At 36.7% G+C, this 17,049-nt stretch overlaps 4 protein-coding genes across 4 annotated transcripts; 1 reads left to right on the forward strand and 3 right to left on the reverse strand.

Annotated features, from left to right (window-relative positions):
* Positions 1–344: 344 nt before the first annotated feature.
* Positions 345–1,987, reverse strand: LOC126612266 (uncharacterized). Its single transcript, XM_050280644.1, has 2 exons — positions 1,566–1,987; positions 345–788 (listed from the first exon to the last, which is right to left on the reverse strand). The coding sequence occupies exons 1-2, from the start codon at positions 1,887–1,889 to the stop codon at positions 609–611; spliced, it is 504 nt and encodes a 167-aa protein (XP_050136601.1). The 5' UTR covers positions 1,890–1,987; the 3' UTR covers positions 345–608.
* A 1,636-nt stretch (positions 1,988–3,623) lies between these two features.
* On the forward strand, positions 3,624–4,418 carry LOC126611743 (la-related protein 1A-like). The gene has a single exon (XM_050280118.1). It carries the CDS (start codon positions 3,624–3,626, stop codon positions 4,416–4,418), a length of 795 nt encoding a protein of 264 aa, XP_050136075.1.
* A 453-nt stretch (positions 4,419–4,871) lies between these two features.
* Positions 4,872–6,791, reverse strand: LOC126612268 (uncharacterized). Its single transcript, XM_050280645.1, has 2 exons — positions 6,265–6,791; positions 4,872–5,245 (listed from the first exon to the last, which is right to left on the reverse strand). The coding sequence occupies exons 1-2, from the start codon at positions 6,586–6,588 to the stop codon at positions 5,066–5,068; spliced, it is 504 nt and encodes a 167-aa protein (XP_050136602.1). The 5' UTR covers positions 6,589–6,791; the 3' UTR covers positions 4,872–5,065.
* A 6,645-nt stretch (positions 6,792–13,436) lies between these two features.
* Positions 13,437–15,201, reverse strand: LOC126612269 (uncharacterized). The gene is made up of 2 exons (XM_050280647.1): positions 14,812–15,201; positions 13,437–14,061 (listed from the first exon to the last, which is right to left on the reverse strand). The coding sequence occupies exons 1-2, from the start codon at positions 15,133–15,135 to the stop codon at positions 13,867–13,869; spliced, it is 519 nt and encodes a 172-aa protein (XP_050136604.1). The 5' UTR covers positions 15,136–15,201; the 3' UTR covers positions 13,437–13,866.
* Positions 15,202–17,049: the final 1,848 nt, after the last annotated feature.

Consider the following 17,049-nt stretch of genomic DNA (forward strand, 5'->3'; position numbering starts at 1 on the left):
CGTAAGAAATCAGAGATAAGATTTATATGATATGTATATAGATAGGGTACAAGTTACAACAACAATCAACTAATTTTTTAATGGCACTGTACATGTGCTACAGAAAAACAACCCACTTGAGCGGAGCAAAAGATGTCAATCGAGCCAAGCTTTACAAGGATATTATGAAACTGAATCAACAATAAGGACTTGGATACGGTACATGCATTTACTTAATGCATTCACCATTTAACAGTTAGATTGGTCATAGACTATATTCTCTCTTTTGAAAACCCAAAGAAAAAGCTAAAACACAGCAATTTGTGAGGAACTTCCATCTTTTTTTCGAAGTAATTAACAGGAGATGAAGGGAGAAATTCAGCGAAATATTGAAATACAATGTATACAAAACTGGAGAATAGCTACAACGTTAAAAGAAGATATGCAATTAACCGAACCAACTAATAGTGAATCCAATTGCTAAAATCTTCCAATCTTGCATAAGAAGGATTCATTTGTTACATTGCTAAAATCTTCCAATTTGTTGCATAACCAGCAACTGAAAGGGAACAAACATGAAACTCTCACAATAACGATAACTCAAAAAATCTAAGTCAGGCAGTTGTCTTTCAGGCCTTCTTTTTCCTACCCAATGTAGGTCTCTTGCCAATCCTTGAAGTAGTCGTGCTGGATTGCGGCAGCAGCCCCCGCAACATGGCCAAAACACCTAATCCCAAAAAAGGGGAGTACACATATAACAGCTTATCAGAAGCCTTGCCGGACTGAACAAGCTCTGATAGTATTGTAACCTGAAATTTTGACAAAACCAAAATCTGTTAAGAAAGAAAAAAGTTGAAGAAGGGTGGTTGACAATCCAATATGGAATAGTTCAACATGACAGACCATGTATGTGCTGCCGAATCCAGAAAAAACTCCACCTCCAATAACCCAATTAGAATTCTCACCACCATTACGTAATAATTATGCGAGTGCTTACGGGTAATGATTAACAGTTTAGCACGAACCATGTGACCTTAAGACATTGATTCGCCTACAATGGTGTTTCGTTACCAATCCAATTCATGCTTAAAATGAGGAAGCCAAATCCATCAGCAGAGCAAACAGTTATTGTTCCAATATGTTAGAATTTGATCGATGCTAATAGTTTTCGGAACTCTCTTATCTGGCTAATAGTTTTCGAGACTTGGGAGCAGCCTCTCCATAAATGGGGGTAAGGCTAGCCGACATTCACCTCTCCCAGACCCTGCGTAAAGCGGGAGCTGGGTACGACCTTTTTAAGTTATATAACATCATTCAAACAAGTTTCGCTTCATTTTCTATCTTGTACATTTTAACATCTTTGACTTCTTAAACCACCCTCGGATTGGATACTACAATTAATCCATGTTAAATCCTATAAAAGTTACAAACTTGGAAGATAATTAACAAGAAAATATATAATTAACCAATTAAAAACTATAAAAAAAATAAGAGAACCAGCAAAACCCAAGATCTAAAACCAAACAAATCACCAATTTGCTATAATTTATAATGTTATTAAAAGAAAAGAAAGAAGAAAACGTTACCATGGAGGTAAATACCGAAGCGCCATAGATCAAACAGGTGGTGTTCAACCAAGACTTGGCGGCCAGAATTCCGTACAAGTTGGCAACCGCCAGAGGCCATTGGAAGAGCAGCTCAACCCAAACGATCCCAACAAAGAAATGAGGCTTCTGGCTCACCAGATAATCTCCATAGGTGCGCGCGTACCAGCTCTTGAGCTCCACCAGCACCTCCGGGAAGAAACTCTGCGGCAGACATGTCTGCCCGTCGATAAACGGCGCAGCCACCGCAATCACGACGAAGAATACGAAGAGCGTGGCGTCTACCAGTTTCAACAGAGCACCCATTTGGAATTTTCGGGGTGGATATCTTTGCTTTCCTTCAATGGATCTCTCTGGTTTGCTCCGTGAAACTTTGGTTTTGTTTGTGCAGTCAAATTTCCTGATCTGAACGACGTGTCGTTTCCTAATATGTTTGGAACATATTCAGACGCCAAGTCGTTTTATTGTTTTTTTCCTTACCAACTAGGCAACAGGACCATATTCCTATTCTTTGCATCCCCAACTTGGATGTAGATTTTCAGTTATAACTTGGCTTGCAAGAAAAGTAATAGATTGACGGATTGATTTTGTCTTTCGATACAATTATACTAAGGGAGGGTGATTTCGAACTCAGAAAAGCAAACACCCACAACAAATTTCCTTATTTTAATGAAAAATTAAAAGTTACTGTAAATAAAAAGTTTGTTTTCTTGGCTATTTCAAAAGAAAGCACCCAAAGTTATGCAGGAATAGAATTTCTTTTTATACCTAGGAATAAATTACATTCCAGAAAGCACCCAAAGTTATGCAGGAATATGATTTTTTTTTCCTTTTTCGAGTCGATATTTTACACTAAGCAGAGAGTGAGTTCGGCTAAATCACACAATGGATAGCCTAATTTGGTATTGAATTCGCCATCCACGAGATTCGAACCTAAGACATCTCACTTTCAAGTGAAGAGAAATACCACCAGAAGTACTGAGTGGCAGGAATAGGATTTCTTTTTATACCTAGGAATAAATTACATCCCAAATTAGCTGGGGAATTTTTTTAAACTACAAATTACGAGAAAAAAATAAAGGGTTCGTTTTTTCTCACCCCCTAACTCTTAGGTTTACCACCCTCACTCTTAGGTTACCCCCCTAAATCAAGATAACAATTACTTTCTTCCATATTTGTGCCACGTGTATAAAAAACTAACCATGATTAGTCTATATTCTTATCTTTTTTACGGAAAAGAAAAAATTAAATTAATGAAGAAAAAAAAATACCATCTGTTCTCTCTATAATATCTCATCATAAATAGTTGATCGACACTATTACCCCCTTTCACCTCCCACTTCTTCCGGCGTAGAAATAGCAACAACTCCTGAAAGAAAAGCCTTTAATTAATTATCATACACCATGCCACTGCACCTTAATAAATTGAGTCAAGTTGCCTCCAAGAAAGGGTGTATATGAATTCTTTTAAGTGAATGAGGTTCCCCATATTACTCATACGATCCCGAAGTTGCCTACAAGAAAGACTGTATATCAACCAAACTAACATTTCTTTGGTTAATTCTTCTTTCGATTTTCCTGCACTACAGTTTTTTCTTTTCATTTTGATATGTCGTAGCCGAATTGGTAGGACGGGAAAGGGAGTATTAATGCCAATCAATTGTTTGATGAGGATTAGAGAGAATAAATGGTGGTAAGGTTTAATTGTTTTTCTTTTACATAATAAATAATTAAATAGTATAGACTAACTATAGTTACATTTTTTAACATATGACGTAAATCTGGACCGAAAGTAACGATTATCTTGAGTTTGGGAGTGAGCAAATTAAAACGAACTCAAAATTTAAAATGAAAAAAAGAATAAAACTAAAAGAAATATAAAGCAATTAGGAATCCTTATTTAATAAGAACTCCCTTTTGGATTTTCATAATACAATAAGGAAAAAGAGAGGGATTATAAAACCACCCGCTTCTCAACCTTGTTTATGTCCGCGAATTAGAAGTTGAAACTTCCTGTCAAATCCCACAGCAGAACTGGTGATGCCGATACGCGACGTCAAGACCCTCAACCCTATGAAATCCCACTCCGCCACGAAGCTCTCTGCCGATGCGAAAGCATTCTTTCCAGGGAAAACAAGCAGCCGTGATAAACAAAACCCTAATCATTCACCTCTTTTTCCTCCACCCTTGCCCTACCACCAACAACACTATATTCCTCCTCCTATGTTTTATCACCGTACATCATGTCCTACACCGGTCAATCCGCAACTGCAGTGTGTTCAGTTTCCTCCGTTTTACTATGTTCCTCCTAGTTCCGTGATCATGATTGACCAAGGCCTTACGGTTAATCCATGGGCTCCATTACCGCCACAAGATTTACTGGTTTTGAGAAGTAACATCGTTAGACAAATAGAGTATTATTTCAGTGATAAAAATCTAAAGAAGGATCGTTACCTAATTTCGATTATGGATGACCAAGGATGGGTTTCGATATCCACCATCGCTGAATTTAATAGACTCAAGAATATGTGCACCGACATACCGTTTATCCTTGATTCGTTGTTGTTGGGCTCGACCAGTGTGGAAGTGCAGGGTTACAAGATACGGCTACGGGACAAGTGGTTGAAGTGGATTCCGGCTCATGCAGACTCTACCGTAACATCAAAACAGCATATTCAGCCGGAGCAACTTAGGTCTGCCAATAATCGTGATCAAATTGTTGACGCTTCATCTGATGGAAAAGATTCAACGGATCTCTTGCTATCTAGCACTGGACATGGCACTGCAGATGGTGTTCTTGATGGTGGATCTCTTGTGTTTACTGCTGATAATTGAGTTGGCTCATAGATTGGCAATGGGGTTGCTCATAGAATATTGGTTCGGTTTTCTCTGTCTATGTCTCATGATTTGGTTTGCTTGGAAGAACCTGCTGACGCAATTTTCAATATTTTGTTAGGACGATAGATGATAATGTTTCATATTTTAGTGTGTGGTACATATAATTTCCTTCGATTGGGTGAAATTCCTGACAAGGTTTTTTTTGAGGCCCACACTTCTATCCTCTTGTAAGGTTTCTTTACAATGTTTACATGAATGAATAATTGAATATCGTACTCTTTTAGATAAAAGTATTCTTCTGTTGATTTTCAGATTGTGGCCTTTTCGAAAGAAAATCTTACGTGACAATTGGTACACTGAGGATCAATTCAATCTGGATGTGATTAGGAACTTAGCATGAGATGAGAGATACATTAATCGACATCCTTGGAAAATAAATACTGTAGTAACTTATGTTTATCTTTCCTTTTCTTCAAATTCTGATATGTTACCAAGAGTTTATTGATAAATCCAATTAGCAACAACTTTCAATCATTCATAACAAGAGTTTATTGATAAATTGAGAACATGGACACATAATTGACATATATGAACCATCAAAATAATGATAAATTGCAAAATGTGTCTGCAAGTTCAGTTGTACGTCAAGCCTTCTTTTTCCTACCCAATGTAGGTCTCTTGCCAATCCTCGAAGTAGTTGTGTTGGATGGCGGCAGCAGCCCTCGTACTGTGGCCAAAATGCCTAAGCCTAGAAAAGGGAAGTACATATATAGGAGGTCATCTGAAGCCTTGCCAGACTGCAGCAGTTCTGATAATATAGTAACCTGAAGTTTTCAGAAAAGGAAGACATCTTAAGAAAAAAGTTGAAGAAAAGGAAAGATACACAATCCAACATGAAATAGAATTCAATGTGATCATAGACTTTGTAAATTGTAATTAAGTGGTGCAGAAACAGGAAGAAGAAACACCCTCCCCATCATCCAATTATATTTCTCATCACCAATCACCATTAGATATAATTAGGTGAGTTTTTACCGAATTAACTGTAATGACTAAAATTCAACATGTGAGCCTAAGACACTACTTTCACCTTCAATGGTGTGTATCGTTTCTAATTCAATGCATGTCTAAAACGAGGGTTACAAAATAAAATGTGGTAATATGCATGTATGCTGCAGATTAATGAGGAATTCCCAACTTCACAACCAAATTCGATAATCAACAGAGTGCGATGTCAGGATTTTATACCACTTTGGTTTAGAGTTATAGGTTTAACCGATGCTAAGAATAGATAACATAAGTACAATAGTTTTCAGAAGTCTATTATCTAGCTATCTAATTTTTTTTTAAGCACCCACTTCCTCAACATCTTTCACTTGATTACTTTCTCCTTTCTTCTTTTTAGTGGGCCTGCCATGAAATTTGATCGACCACTTTAAACTTCCCAAAGAAAATCAACATGACTCGTACATCCAACCTTATTTGATATCTCAATCATTCTGCCTTAAATCCTTAACTATAACTAAAGGTTACTCATTTGGAACTTTTTTTTTTTCATTTCTAAATGATCATTTAAAAAATGAATTATAATGTTAGGGACTTGTAGAGCAATGGGTTATGAGTAGACCATGTACTCGATTCTCCCCTCATATCACTTGTATAAAACCGAAAGTACTATAACATTACCAATGGAAAACAAGATAAGGGAATCTAAAAAAACCCAAATTGTGTTTTTTTTTTTTTTACAAGAAAAAAAACCCTAGTTCTAACTAGAATCAATAAAAACAACAAATTGGCTATCGAGTTATGATGTTATTAAAGAACAATAAAACGAAAACTTTACCATGGAAGTGAGGACCGAAACGCCATAGATCAAGCAGGTGGTGTGGAACCAAGACTTGGCGGCCAATATTCCGTACAAGTTGGCAAGCGCGAGAGGCCATTGAAAGAGCAGCTCGAGCCAAATGATCCCAACGACGAAATAAGGCTTCTGGGTCATCAGATAATCGCCATAGCTGCGCGCGTACCAGTTCTTGAGATCAGTCAATGCGTCCGGGAAGAGGCTCTCCGGCAGACATATCTGCGCGTCGATTAACGGTGCTGCCACCGCGATCACGACGAAGAAGACGAACAGTGTGGCGTCCACAAGCTTCGCCAAAGCACCCATTTTACTTTTGGAGTAACAGAATTACAGATTCATTCGTTTCTTCCTGATCCCAACGACGTGTAATTTCTTAATATATATGTTTGTTGCACTAACACACGCTCAATCGTATTTTTCGTATTGATTTGTTTTATTGTGAGGAAAATCTAAAGACTACTGAGGGGGATGTAGCTCAGATGGTAGAGCAAGCCGATCGATGCCCCGTATCTGCATATTTTCATTTTTTTTCTTCCTCTAAATAAAAGATTTCATGACTGACTAACCTATGTGTAATAATTATTCATAACCCTTCTAACTTTATAATTCTCCTTCTTTTTTTATACAAGTAAAAGGTCGTACCCAGTGCACAAGGCTTCCGCTTTACGCAGGGTCTGGGAGAGGTGAATGTCGGCTAGCCTTACCCCCATCTTATGGAGAGGCTGCTCCCAAGTCTCTTTTTTTATACAAGTGATGATGAAAAAAGGAAAATCGAACCTTAAGTGATCGAGTGCATGCATGCATAAATATTTTTAACCGCTTGAGTTATACAAATTCTTGCTCTGTTTTTAGTGCATGTCAAACATGATAATCTTTTTTTTGTTCAAAAATATTTTTTTTTAAAAGAAAAAAGGTACTAAAAGATACGTTAATAGCTCATATTTTGGAATTTTTAGATTATGCATATTTGACATGTACCTTTTTTTATTAGAACTTAGGTATACTCTTTGTATAAAAATGTATTCGGTACTTTATTGGAGAAAGTCAGATAAAAAATTCAGAATTTTCAAAATTTCTAAATACATTCCAATTTACATCCAAGGTTTTCAGAATATTAAAATTTTGGGATTTCAAACTCGAAATAGAAATTCTTGTACCGAAACTGGAATCTCAATTTCTTATCCAAGTGGACCTTCCAATAGTACAGTGAGGAGTCCAAAACATTGCAGCCCATAACATTGTTTTCTTTTGTCAACTCTTTCACATAAAGGAGTTCATATAAAAAATTAAAAATCAGGTTCTCACTTCGTGTATAAGAACTGCAAAAAGAAATGATGAAATAAAATATTTGAGTTCTAGTTGATTTTCATATCCTTTGTTTACTATGGCTAAAATAGTGGTGGCGGAGGGTGGCAGTAGCCCATGCAGAATGGTGAGGACACTTAAAACAATTATCACAATTTAGTTTACTGATTAGTGTATTCTAGGCAACTTGTGATAAGCATGTGAGTGCATGAGGTTAAAATTCTGCATCGTTGATCATGCCAACTAGTTGTTGGAGGACATAATCTCATAATGGTCATATGACAAAATAATATATGATTACTATATGGAGTTTTCACTTCTAACATCACTGAAACCTTTTGTGATAAAACTCAACACTTAACAATAGGTAGTTAAGTTGAGACAATATCGGTGATATTGATGGTTGACCATGTTGGACCTATAAAGTTTATCACTCATATGCATCAGATCGATCAAATCAAACTCTAAAGTTAAATGAGTTTTGGTGAGACTAGTCCTAGGTGTAAAGCAATAGATAAGGAAGATCAATCCAATGGCCAAGAAGATGCCATCTATCAAGAGATTAAGTGATATGGTTGTTAGTTTGTTAAGGATTTGTTACTTGTTGTACAAGTAGTGTGAAGTGTATAAATAGGAACCTTTTGTATTCATTCAAACAGTTAGTGAAAGCAATAACAAACAGTGCAATTCTCTCTCATTCTCTTCGATCTCTCTCTCTCTCTACATTCTTTGTTTACAATTTCTCTCTCTCTAAAACACCATTGATAATCTTCAAGCTCAAGGTAGTTAATTCAACATGGTATCAGAGCCGGTGGTGGCGTCTCTCTGATCCTGATCTTCTCTCTACTTCCGCATTCATCTCTACGATTTCTAAATTTGCATTCATCTTTGCGAATTTCTGTTATGCAATTCTTCTTCTGGAGTGCTATAGTGTATGTGCCTTATCCTCTTGATTTCGAAGCTTGATTCTTGCTTATCAGGTGTTTAATGAAATGTGTATGTGAATTTGTCTATGTGATACTCTTCTCTGTATAATTGAAATTGATTTTCGTCTCAAGATTGATCAAGAACAGTCTTCAAACCCTAAATTCTTGTAAGAAATTATGTTTGCTTATACAATTTGCGAATACATGGTGATTGTTGCACAACTACAAATTGTGCAATCTCCAATTACGAATTTAATCCCTAATGTGCCCACTTCTGTGACTGTGAAACTGGATGATACAAATTACCTAGTCTGGCATTATCAGATGCAATTGCTTCTTGAAAGTCATGGGATTCTTGGCTTTGTGGATGGTTCTCGACAATGTCCTACTAGGTTCATTGATAATTCTGATCTTGAAAGTGTTGAAACTGAAGCATATCAGATATGAAAGATGCATGATCGTGCTTTAATGCAACTTTTCATTGGAACTTTATCTGTTACTGGAACGTCTTGTATAATTGGCTGTACCCATGCAAGTGAAATGTGGATGAGTCTTCACGATAGGTTTTCCACTGTCACCAAAGCTAGTATATTTCAATTGAAAACTGAGCTTCAAAATATTAAGAAGGGAACTGAGTCAATTTCTCAGTATCTACAAAGGGTAAAGGATGCCCGTGATCATTTGGCTGCTGCTGGAGTATCATTTGATGATGACGATATTATCATCATTGCTCTCAAATGGTTACCTTCCGAGTACAATACCTTTAGAACAGTGATTCGAAGGAGAGACAATGTTATTTCACTAAAAGACTTTCGAGCTCAGTTGCTTGCTGAGGAAGCTGTTATTGAAAACTCTCCACTATCTAGTTCTTTTGTTCCTGTTATGCTAGCTCACGGACATGACTCTAAATGGAAAGGATTACTACTTGCAGATGATTCTTCTCCTAAAAACAGCAATTAGTCATCACAATATCAAACTGGAAGTTCTTCTTATTCTAATAATAGTAGTCACAACTATAGTTCTGGAGGCTACACTAATGGTGGCAAAAACTACAATTCTGGAGGATTTCGAGGCTCTAATTTTAGAGGCCGATCTCGAGGTCTAAATCATTTTGTGACTCCAAGATTTTCTGGTAGCAATTACAATAATGGTCTCGGGATTCTTGGTCATGCAAGACTTCATGTTTCTACTTACTCTGAGCACAGCAATGATGTGCCCATCTGTCATATTTGTACCAAAAGAGGTCACATTGCCTCTGATTGTTTTCAAAGGCACTTTTCTACACCAGTTTCATCTTCACCCATCCAGTGCTAAATTTGCTAGAAATTTGGGCACTCTGCACTTCAATGCTATCACAGGGCTAACTTTTCTTATCAAGGAAGGTAACCATCACCAAATCTCACTGCCATGAATGCCACATATCAACCTTCTACACCACAAGAACAGTTTTGGGTGGTTGGCACTGGAGCTACATCCCATATAACCTCTGAATTGGCAAACCTTAATCTTGCAACTCCTTTCATAGACACTGATACTATCACCACAACTAGTGGTTCAGGTTTGGAAATATCCCATACTGGTTCTTCAACTTTAAGAGCTCCTAAATATGCTTTTCAATTGAAAGAAATTTTACATGTTCCAAAACTGTCACAACATCTGTTGTCAGTATATCAGCTCTGTAAAGATAATCATTGCAGGTTTATATGTGATGAGTTTTGTTTCTGGATACAGGACAAGATCATAGGGAGAATACTTCTTCAGGAGCTGTGTAGAGCTGGATTGTACCCGATTCCTTTTCACATACCTCCATTCATACTCAAGCAAATATATCAAGCATCTCACTTACCTAAACAACAACACTGTCTCATTGGTCATCAAGTCAACACATCTCTTTGGCACAACATATTACGCCACCCTTCCAATCTTGTTGCTGCAAGAATGTTGAACCAATCTCAGGTTCCATTTGCATTAGACCAATCTAGGCATGTGTGTATCTCTTGTTTAAAGGGCAAAATAATTAAATTGCCTTTCACTTTTCCTGCAAATAAAACTGTACAACCCTTAGAAGTCATCCATAGTGATGTTTAGGGCTATCTCCTACATTGTCAATAGAAGGCTTCAGGTTTTATGTTACTTATATTGATGAATGTACCAGGTTTACCTAGATATTTCCATTAATGAATAAAAGTGAGGTGTTTCAAACATTTGTGCAGTTTCATGCTTTTTTGTCTACTCAGTTTTCCAGTGCAATTAAAATCTTTCAAAGTGATGGTGGTGGTGAATTTTCCAGTAACAAGTTCAAACAGTTTTTACTTGACAAAGGCATAATACATCAACAATCTTGCCCATATACACCTAAACAAAATGGCCTTGCTGAGAGCAAGCATAGGCACATTGTTGAAACTGCCCTTACTCTTATGCATACCTCCAAATTACCTTCCCAGTTTTGGTTTCATGCATGTGCCACTGCAGTTTATTTGATAAACATAATGCCATGTACTACTCTGTCTATGAGATCTCCCTATTTTTATCTGTTTGGTACATTTCCCATCTTAACCCATTTGAAAACATTTGGATGTAGTTGTTTTCCTTTACTGAGACCTTACAATACTACTAAACTTCAACCCAAAACTACCCAATTTGTGTTTCTGGGTTATGCAAGGCAATACAAGGGTTACATCTGTTTTCAACCAAATACAGGCAAATTGTATGTGTCTAGGCATGTCATGTTTGATGAATATACTTTTCCTTACACAACTTTGGTATCTAAAACTCCTCATTTGGAGTGTGTTTCAAAATGTTTCAAAATGTACTTCTTCCCAGCTTATTCCACTTCTCAAAGAAAACAACACAGTGATTTCCAATCCACCATCATCTTTATCACCATCAATATCACATTTCATTCATTCATCATCATCATCCGCATCATCTACATCCTTACCACCTCGAGCTTCAAAGTTATTCATTGAACCAACTAGTGCTTCAGAGTCTTTGAATGTACATTCTTCAGCTCCAGAGTTGTTCACTACTACACATGCACCTAATACCTTATCCCAAGCTTCAAACTTATTCTCTCCAGACTCTATCACAGCTACACAGTCCCAAATCCCTGATGATCCTGATTTTCAATCTGAAAATCTTACTGTTGTGCTTCCAGTTTCTTCAGTCAATCTGCATCCCATGCAAACTTGGTCTAAAAATGGGATTGTTAAAAGGAAAGCATACTCAGCTACTGTTTCTTCATCTGAGCATTTTATTGTTGAGCCTACCACTTATAAAGCTACTAGTAAAATCCCAGGATGGCAAGCAACTATGCAGGATGAGATCACTGCTCTACATTTGCAATAGACCTGGGATCTTGTTCTCCTTCTAAGTGGCAAAAATCTTGTTGGTTGCAAGTGGGTTTATCAACTTAAAAAGAATCCTGATGAGTCCATTTCCAAGTACAAAGCACGGTTAGTTGCCAATGGTTATAGCCAAGATGAAGGGATTGACTATAGTGAGACCTTCAGTCCAGTGGTCAAACCAACTACAGTACGATTAATTCTCGCTCTTGCTACTCAGTTTCATTGGGATTTGAGACGATTAGATGTCAAAAATGCATTTTTGCATGGTGACTTAAATGAAGAGGTGTATATGGCTCAACCTCCAAGGTTTTTCAGTAATGATCATCCATCTCACTATGTTTGCAAGCTAAAGAAATTGTTATATGATTTAAAATAGGCTCCTCGAGCTTGGAATGAGAAGTTTACAAGTTTTCTTCCAGGTTTGGGTTTTCAACCTTCCCTTGCAGATCTCTCTCTCTTTGTGAAACATACTGAGGTTGGCATTGTGGTGTTATTACTATATGTTGATGATATCATTATCACTGGTAGTAGTTCAAGTGACATTTCCTAGTGATCTTGGCTCTTACTCAACAATTTGATATGAAAGACTTGGGACAACTCAGTTATTTTCTTGGTTTACAAATACAGTATCAATCTGATGGTTTATTTGTTTCCCAATCCAAATATATCAAGGATCTCTTGGAAAAAGGTTGATATGCAAAATGCCAAAGCCTGTGCTACTCCTTGTCTTCCTTCTCACAGGCTTCTCAAGGAAGAAAGGCAGCCCTATCACAATCCTGAACAGTATTGTAGTGTAGTTGATGCATTGCAATATCTGACATTTACCAGGCTAGACATTGCATTTGCCATAAATCAATGCTGTCAATTTATGCATCATCCCATGGATTCTCATGTAGTTGCAGTCAAACGGATTCTTCGATATCTCAGTGGTACAATGACCTATGGCATACATTTTAAACCTAGAAAATTGTTCTTACAAGCATATAGTGATGTTGATTAGGTTGGGGATCCAAATGACCATCGTTCGACTTCTGGTTGTATTGTCTATCTCGGTGCAAGTCTAATTTATTGGGCATCCAGGAAACAACACATTGTTTCTCAATCGTCTACTGAGGCAGAATATAAAGCTTTAGCTATAACTGCTGCTGAAATGGTTTGGATATGACAACTTCTGTGTGATTTACAGGTTCATTTATATGCTCATCCAACACTGTATTGTGACAATATCTCTACTATAACACTGTCTTCTAATCCAGTTTTTCACTATCGAGTGAAACATATTAAGATAGATTATCATTTTGTTCGCGAAAGAGTAGTTCGAGGAGACTTGGCTGTTCATCATGTGTCTTCAAAGGAACAATTTGCCGATATCCTTACAAGGGGTCTATCTATATCTTTGTTTCAGCGTCATTGTGCCAATCTCATGCTTGGTTGCACCAACCATGTGATTGAGGGGGGATGTAAAGCTATGGATAAGGAAGATCAATCCAATGGCCAAGAAGATGCCATCTGTCAAGAGATTAAGTGATATGGTTGTTAGTTTGTTAAGGATTTGTTACTTGTTGTACAAGTAATGTGAAGTGTATAAATAGGAACCTTTTGTATTCATTCAGACAGTTAGTGAAAGCAATAACAAACAGTGCAATTCTCTCTCATTCTCTTCGATCTCTCTCTCTCTACATTATGTGTTTACAATCTTTCTCTCTCTAAAACACCATTGATAATCTTCAAGCTCAAGGTAGTTGATTCAACACTAGGATGGGGGATTATTTCCTAAGAAGCCCTCATTTGCATCCTTTTCGTGACTTCGTTTGTGTCTTCTTCCCTGAGGGGTATGCATTTTAACTTACGGCCACCAAAAAAATCCCAAATAAACACCAACAGCATGATTGACATGCCATTAGTTCATAACAATTCTTTCTCATCAAGACATTAGAATTTAAGGTACATAGAGGTAACAGAAGAGAACAACTAAAAGACGTAAATTTTGATAAAGAATCTGAGTTCTAAGTTTCTTTCCGATACTTTGGTTGGCCGGTGCTTTTTGTTGTTCTTTTGCCACTGGTTGAAGTATTGGCGGTAGATGGAGGGAGCAACCCGCGCAGTATGGCCAGGATGGCAAAGCCCACAGCAGGGTAGTACAACATCAACATTGTATTAGATGCCTTGCCGGACCATAACAGCTCTGGTAAAATAGCGCCCTGCAATTTTCATGAAGGCAGAGAATATGTAACAAGTTAAAGAAACTAAGGAATCTTTTATAAACATCGCTCCATACATGTAAAAAAAAAGAAAAAAACTAATTTTCGGAATTGTCATAGTTCTAATTCTAATTCTAGGAGAAGTTCCAAAAACAGTGTCTTTGTGACTGTCTCACACTTAATTAACAAACGCCTCATACTCATGAGAAGCTTATTGAGTGTGAGAGCTACACTGAAAAATCACTCGGTACTTAACACCTCCATCAAAACCAGTCTAACTAAATCTTAACAAGAAATTGAACAGTGTAGAAACAGGCAATTAAAACACATTAATCATAGTGACAAATCCATTTAAATTGTCAGGTTGCCGTGTAAATATGATATACTTAATCGACTTTAAATTATCAAAATCTTGGAGGTTTCAACATGGTTTGTTTATATTGTATTATTTGGACTAGTTTGAAGAAGCAAATAATCAGCACCCAAGTGAAGAATCAGTATGTTTACAAAATTTATATTAAAAAGGTTAAAAAATAAGATTGTCCTTGAAGAAGGTGATTTTTTTGTTTTTATCAAACTTTAATTGATGTTAGAATAGATTTTACTTTTGATCAGTAGCCAGGTACATCATTCTATATACAGAATACGTAACTACGTGTATAATCATAATAAAGTAGCTAACTGAATTCTCAAAAATTAAATTCTAATCTACCATTGGAGCTTGTTAGAAATGACAGAGAAGGATTATACCATGGTGGTGAAGAAAGAAGCGCCATAGAGCAAGCAAGTGGTTCTGTACCAAGGCTTAGCTGCCAAAATCCCATACAAGTTGGCAACGAGAAGGGGCCACTGCAGTATGAGCTCAACCCAAACGAGACCAACGAAGAAATGAGGCTTCTCTTCACCAAGATAATCGTCGAACTCCCTGACATACCAGTTCTTGAGCTCCACCAGCGAGCTTGTGAAGAGGTTCTGAGGTAGACACAACTGCACGTCTATTAGCACCGCGTTCACCGCCGCTATGGCGAACATTACGAAGAGTATGGCGTCGATTATCTTCACAAAAGCACCCATTTTAGGTTTTGATTTGCTCTCTTTCTCAGCTTGTTTAGTGTGGTGGTATTGAACCAATGCTATTAGCAGGCAAAAGTGGATCTTGGAGATATTTGTATGGGCCTACTGGCACACCATCATTGAAGTCTACTCTCATTAATATTATATAATTTTAGAAAGGACTTGGATTGTCTGCGGCTCCTAGTTGTGGTGTCCTTCCATGCCCTCTTATTTTGTGCGGTCACGGTTAAGTCACGTCAATATTTTATATTAATTTTTTAATAAGATAATAAGACAAAAAATAATAAAAATATAAAATATTGACGTAGCTTAACCGTGACCGCACAAAATAGAAGGGCATGGAAGGGCACCACAACTAGGAGGGCAGACAATCCAAGTCCTTTTAGAAACTGCCATTTTTTTTTAAATAATCCATCAGTAACATGCATGTTAACTACTTCAGCAATTTCTTATTGTTAGACAATTTGATACATAGTGTGATCTAGAATTTTTCTTTGTTTGGTGCAAAAAATTTAGGGAGAGAAAGGCTACTCTATTTCAGGGTTAGGGCGTACTATATAAGTCTTTTTGAAGATTTATAGAGAGGGTTTTAGCCTTATTTTTTTCTTTACATATCACCCACATCAAGAGAAATTGTCGACAGCGGGACACGAATTTAAAACTTAGTCTAGATAAAAAATTTCATTATAAGGAAATAATATTCAAAAGTAATATCTTGATTAGTAAATATAGTAAGACAACCTCAAGAACCAATTAGCGTTTGATTTAGCGATCGTTATCTTCATTTGGAGGAAGTCTCAGTTTAACTTTAGTTGACTTTATAACATATATGATATACGTATATTAGGACATTATATATTTGTGATGAGCCTTATACATACCTGGTTTTCACTAATGATTGCATAACTTATATATTTCTATTGTGTGGAAAAATAATATTTAAGTAGAAAAATAAAACATACCAGAATATTTTCCTATGATTTTACCCTTAGAGTGGATAACAAATAAATTTGTGTTATGATTGATAAGGCAGATATTATATAGTCAGTCAAGATTCTTCATTGAAAGACAGAACAGTTCCAGGTCCCAACTATAACAGCCCATAACATCAACATAGCAGAATTGCAAAAAAAATTATAAAGTTTACAGGAAAAAAAACGAAGAAGAAAGGATAAAAGATTTGAATTCTAAATTATTTTCTTTGCTGGGGCGGTTCTTTTGGTTGTTCCTTTGTCGTTGGTGGAAGTAGTGGTGGCGGGGGTTGGGAGCAGTCGGCGCAGTATGGTGAGCACAGCAAACCCCATAGCAGGGTAGTACAAAATCAACATTTTATTAGATGCCTTGCCGGACCATAACAAGTAACAACTCCGGTAATAAATTGCCCTGCAATTTTCAGCATGCCAGAAAATATTTAACAAGTTGAAGAAACTAAGGAATATTTTGCAATTATCAGCTCATACAAGTTAAAAAAAATTAACTTTTAAAGTTCCTTTGTTAGTCAGCTCTAATTCTAGGAGGAGTTCAAGAAAAAAAAGGCATAAGCCCCATTTGCTCTCCTCCATCTTTTTCATCTGTTATTAAACATATAGGTGATGCTATTTGAACCACATTTCCTGATCACATTGTTAATTAGTTCTCTAATACAAGTGTGTTTTAGGGTTCGTAAATGTGGTCATAGAACTACAAATAGCATTATTCAAATGTAAAAAATAAATAAAAAAATAAACTCTTTTTACCATATGTGCATGTATTCTTTGTCACTTGTTTCATAACTTAAATACAAAAAATGTCAATACACACTCGAGAAACTTTTTTCATCCGGAATTTGGAGGGGGTGGGCCATGGATGGTGATGTGAGAGAGCGTAGGGTTATTACATGGGGTAGTGGTAGGCCTCAATGTCAAGAAGTGAGGT

This window comes from Malus sylvestris, chromosome 17 (genome assembly GCF_916048215.2).
Source record: "Malus sylvestris chromosome 17, drMalSylv7.2, whole genome shotgun sequence".
Taxonomy (NCBI): Eukaryota; Viridiplantae; Streptophyta; class Magnoliopsida; order Rosales; family Rosaceae; genus Malus; species Malus sylvestris.

Coding starts and splice junctions, on each gene's coding strand:
- LOC126612268 (XM_050280645.1), bottom strand. CDS start 6,588: ATGGGTGCTTTGGCGAAGCTTGTGGACGCCACACTGTTCGTCTTCTTC. Junction 5,246..6,264: donor TTTCGGTCCTCACTTCCATG/GTAAAGTTTTCG, acceptor TGAAAACTTCAG/GTTACTATATTATCAGAACT.
- LOC126611743 (XM_050280118.1), top strand. CDS start 3,624: ATGCCGATACGCGACGTCAAGACCCTCAACCCTATGAAATCCCACTCC.
- LOC126612266 (XM_050280644.1), bottom strand. CDS start 1,889: ATGGGTGCTCTGTTGAAACTGGTAGACGCCACGCTCTTCGTATTCTTC. Junction 789..1,565: donor CTTCGGTATTTACCTCCATG/GTAACGTTTTCT, acceptor TCAAAATTTCAG/GTTACAATACTATCAGAGCT.
- LOC126612269 (XM_050280647.1), bottom strand. CDS start 15,135: ATGGGTGCTTTTGTGAAGATAATCGACGCCATACTCTTCGTAATGTTC. Junction 14,062..14,811: donor CTTCTTTCTTCACCACCATG/GTATAATCCTTC, acceptor TGAAAATTGCAG/GGCGCTATTTTACCAGAGCT.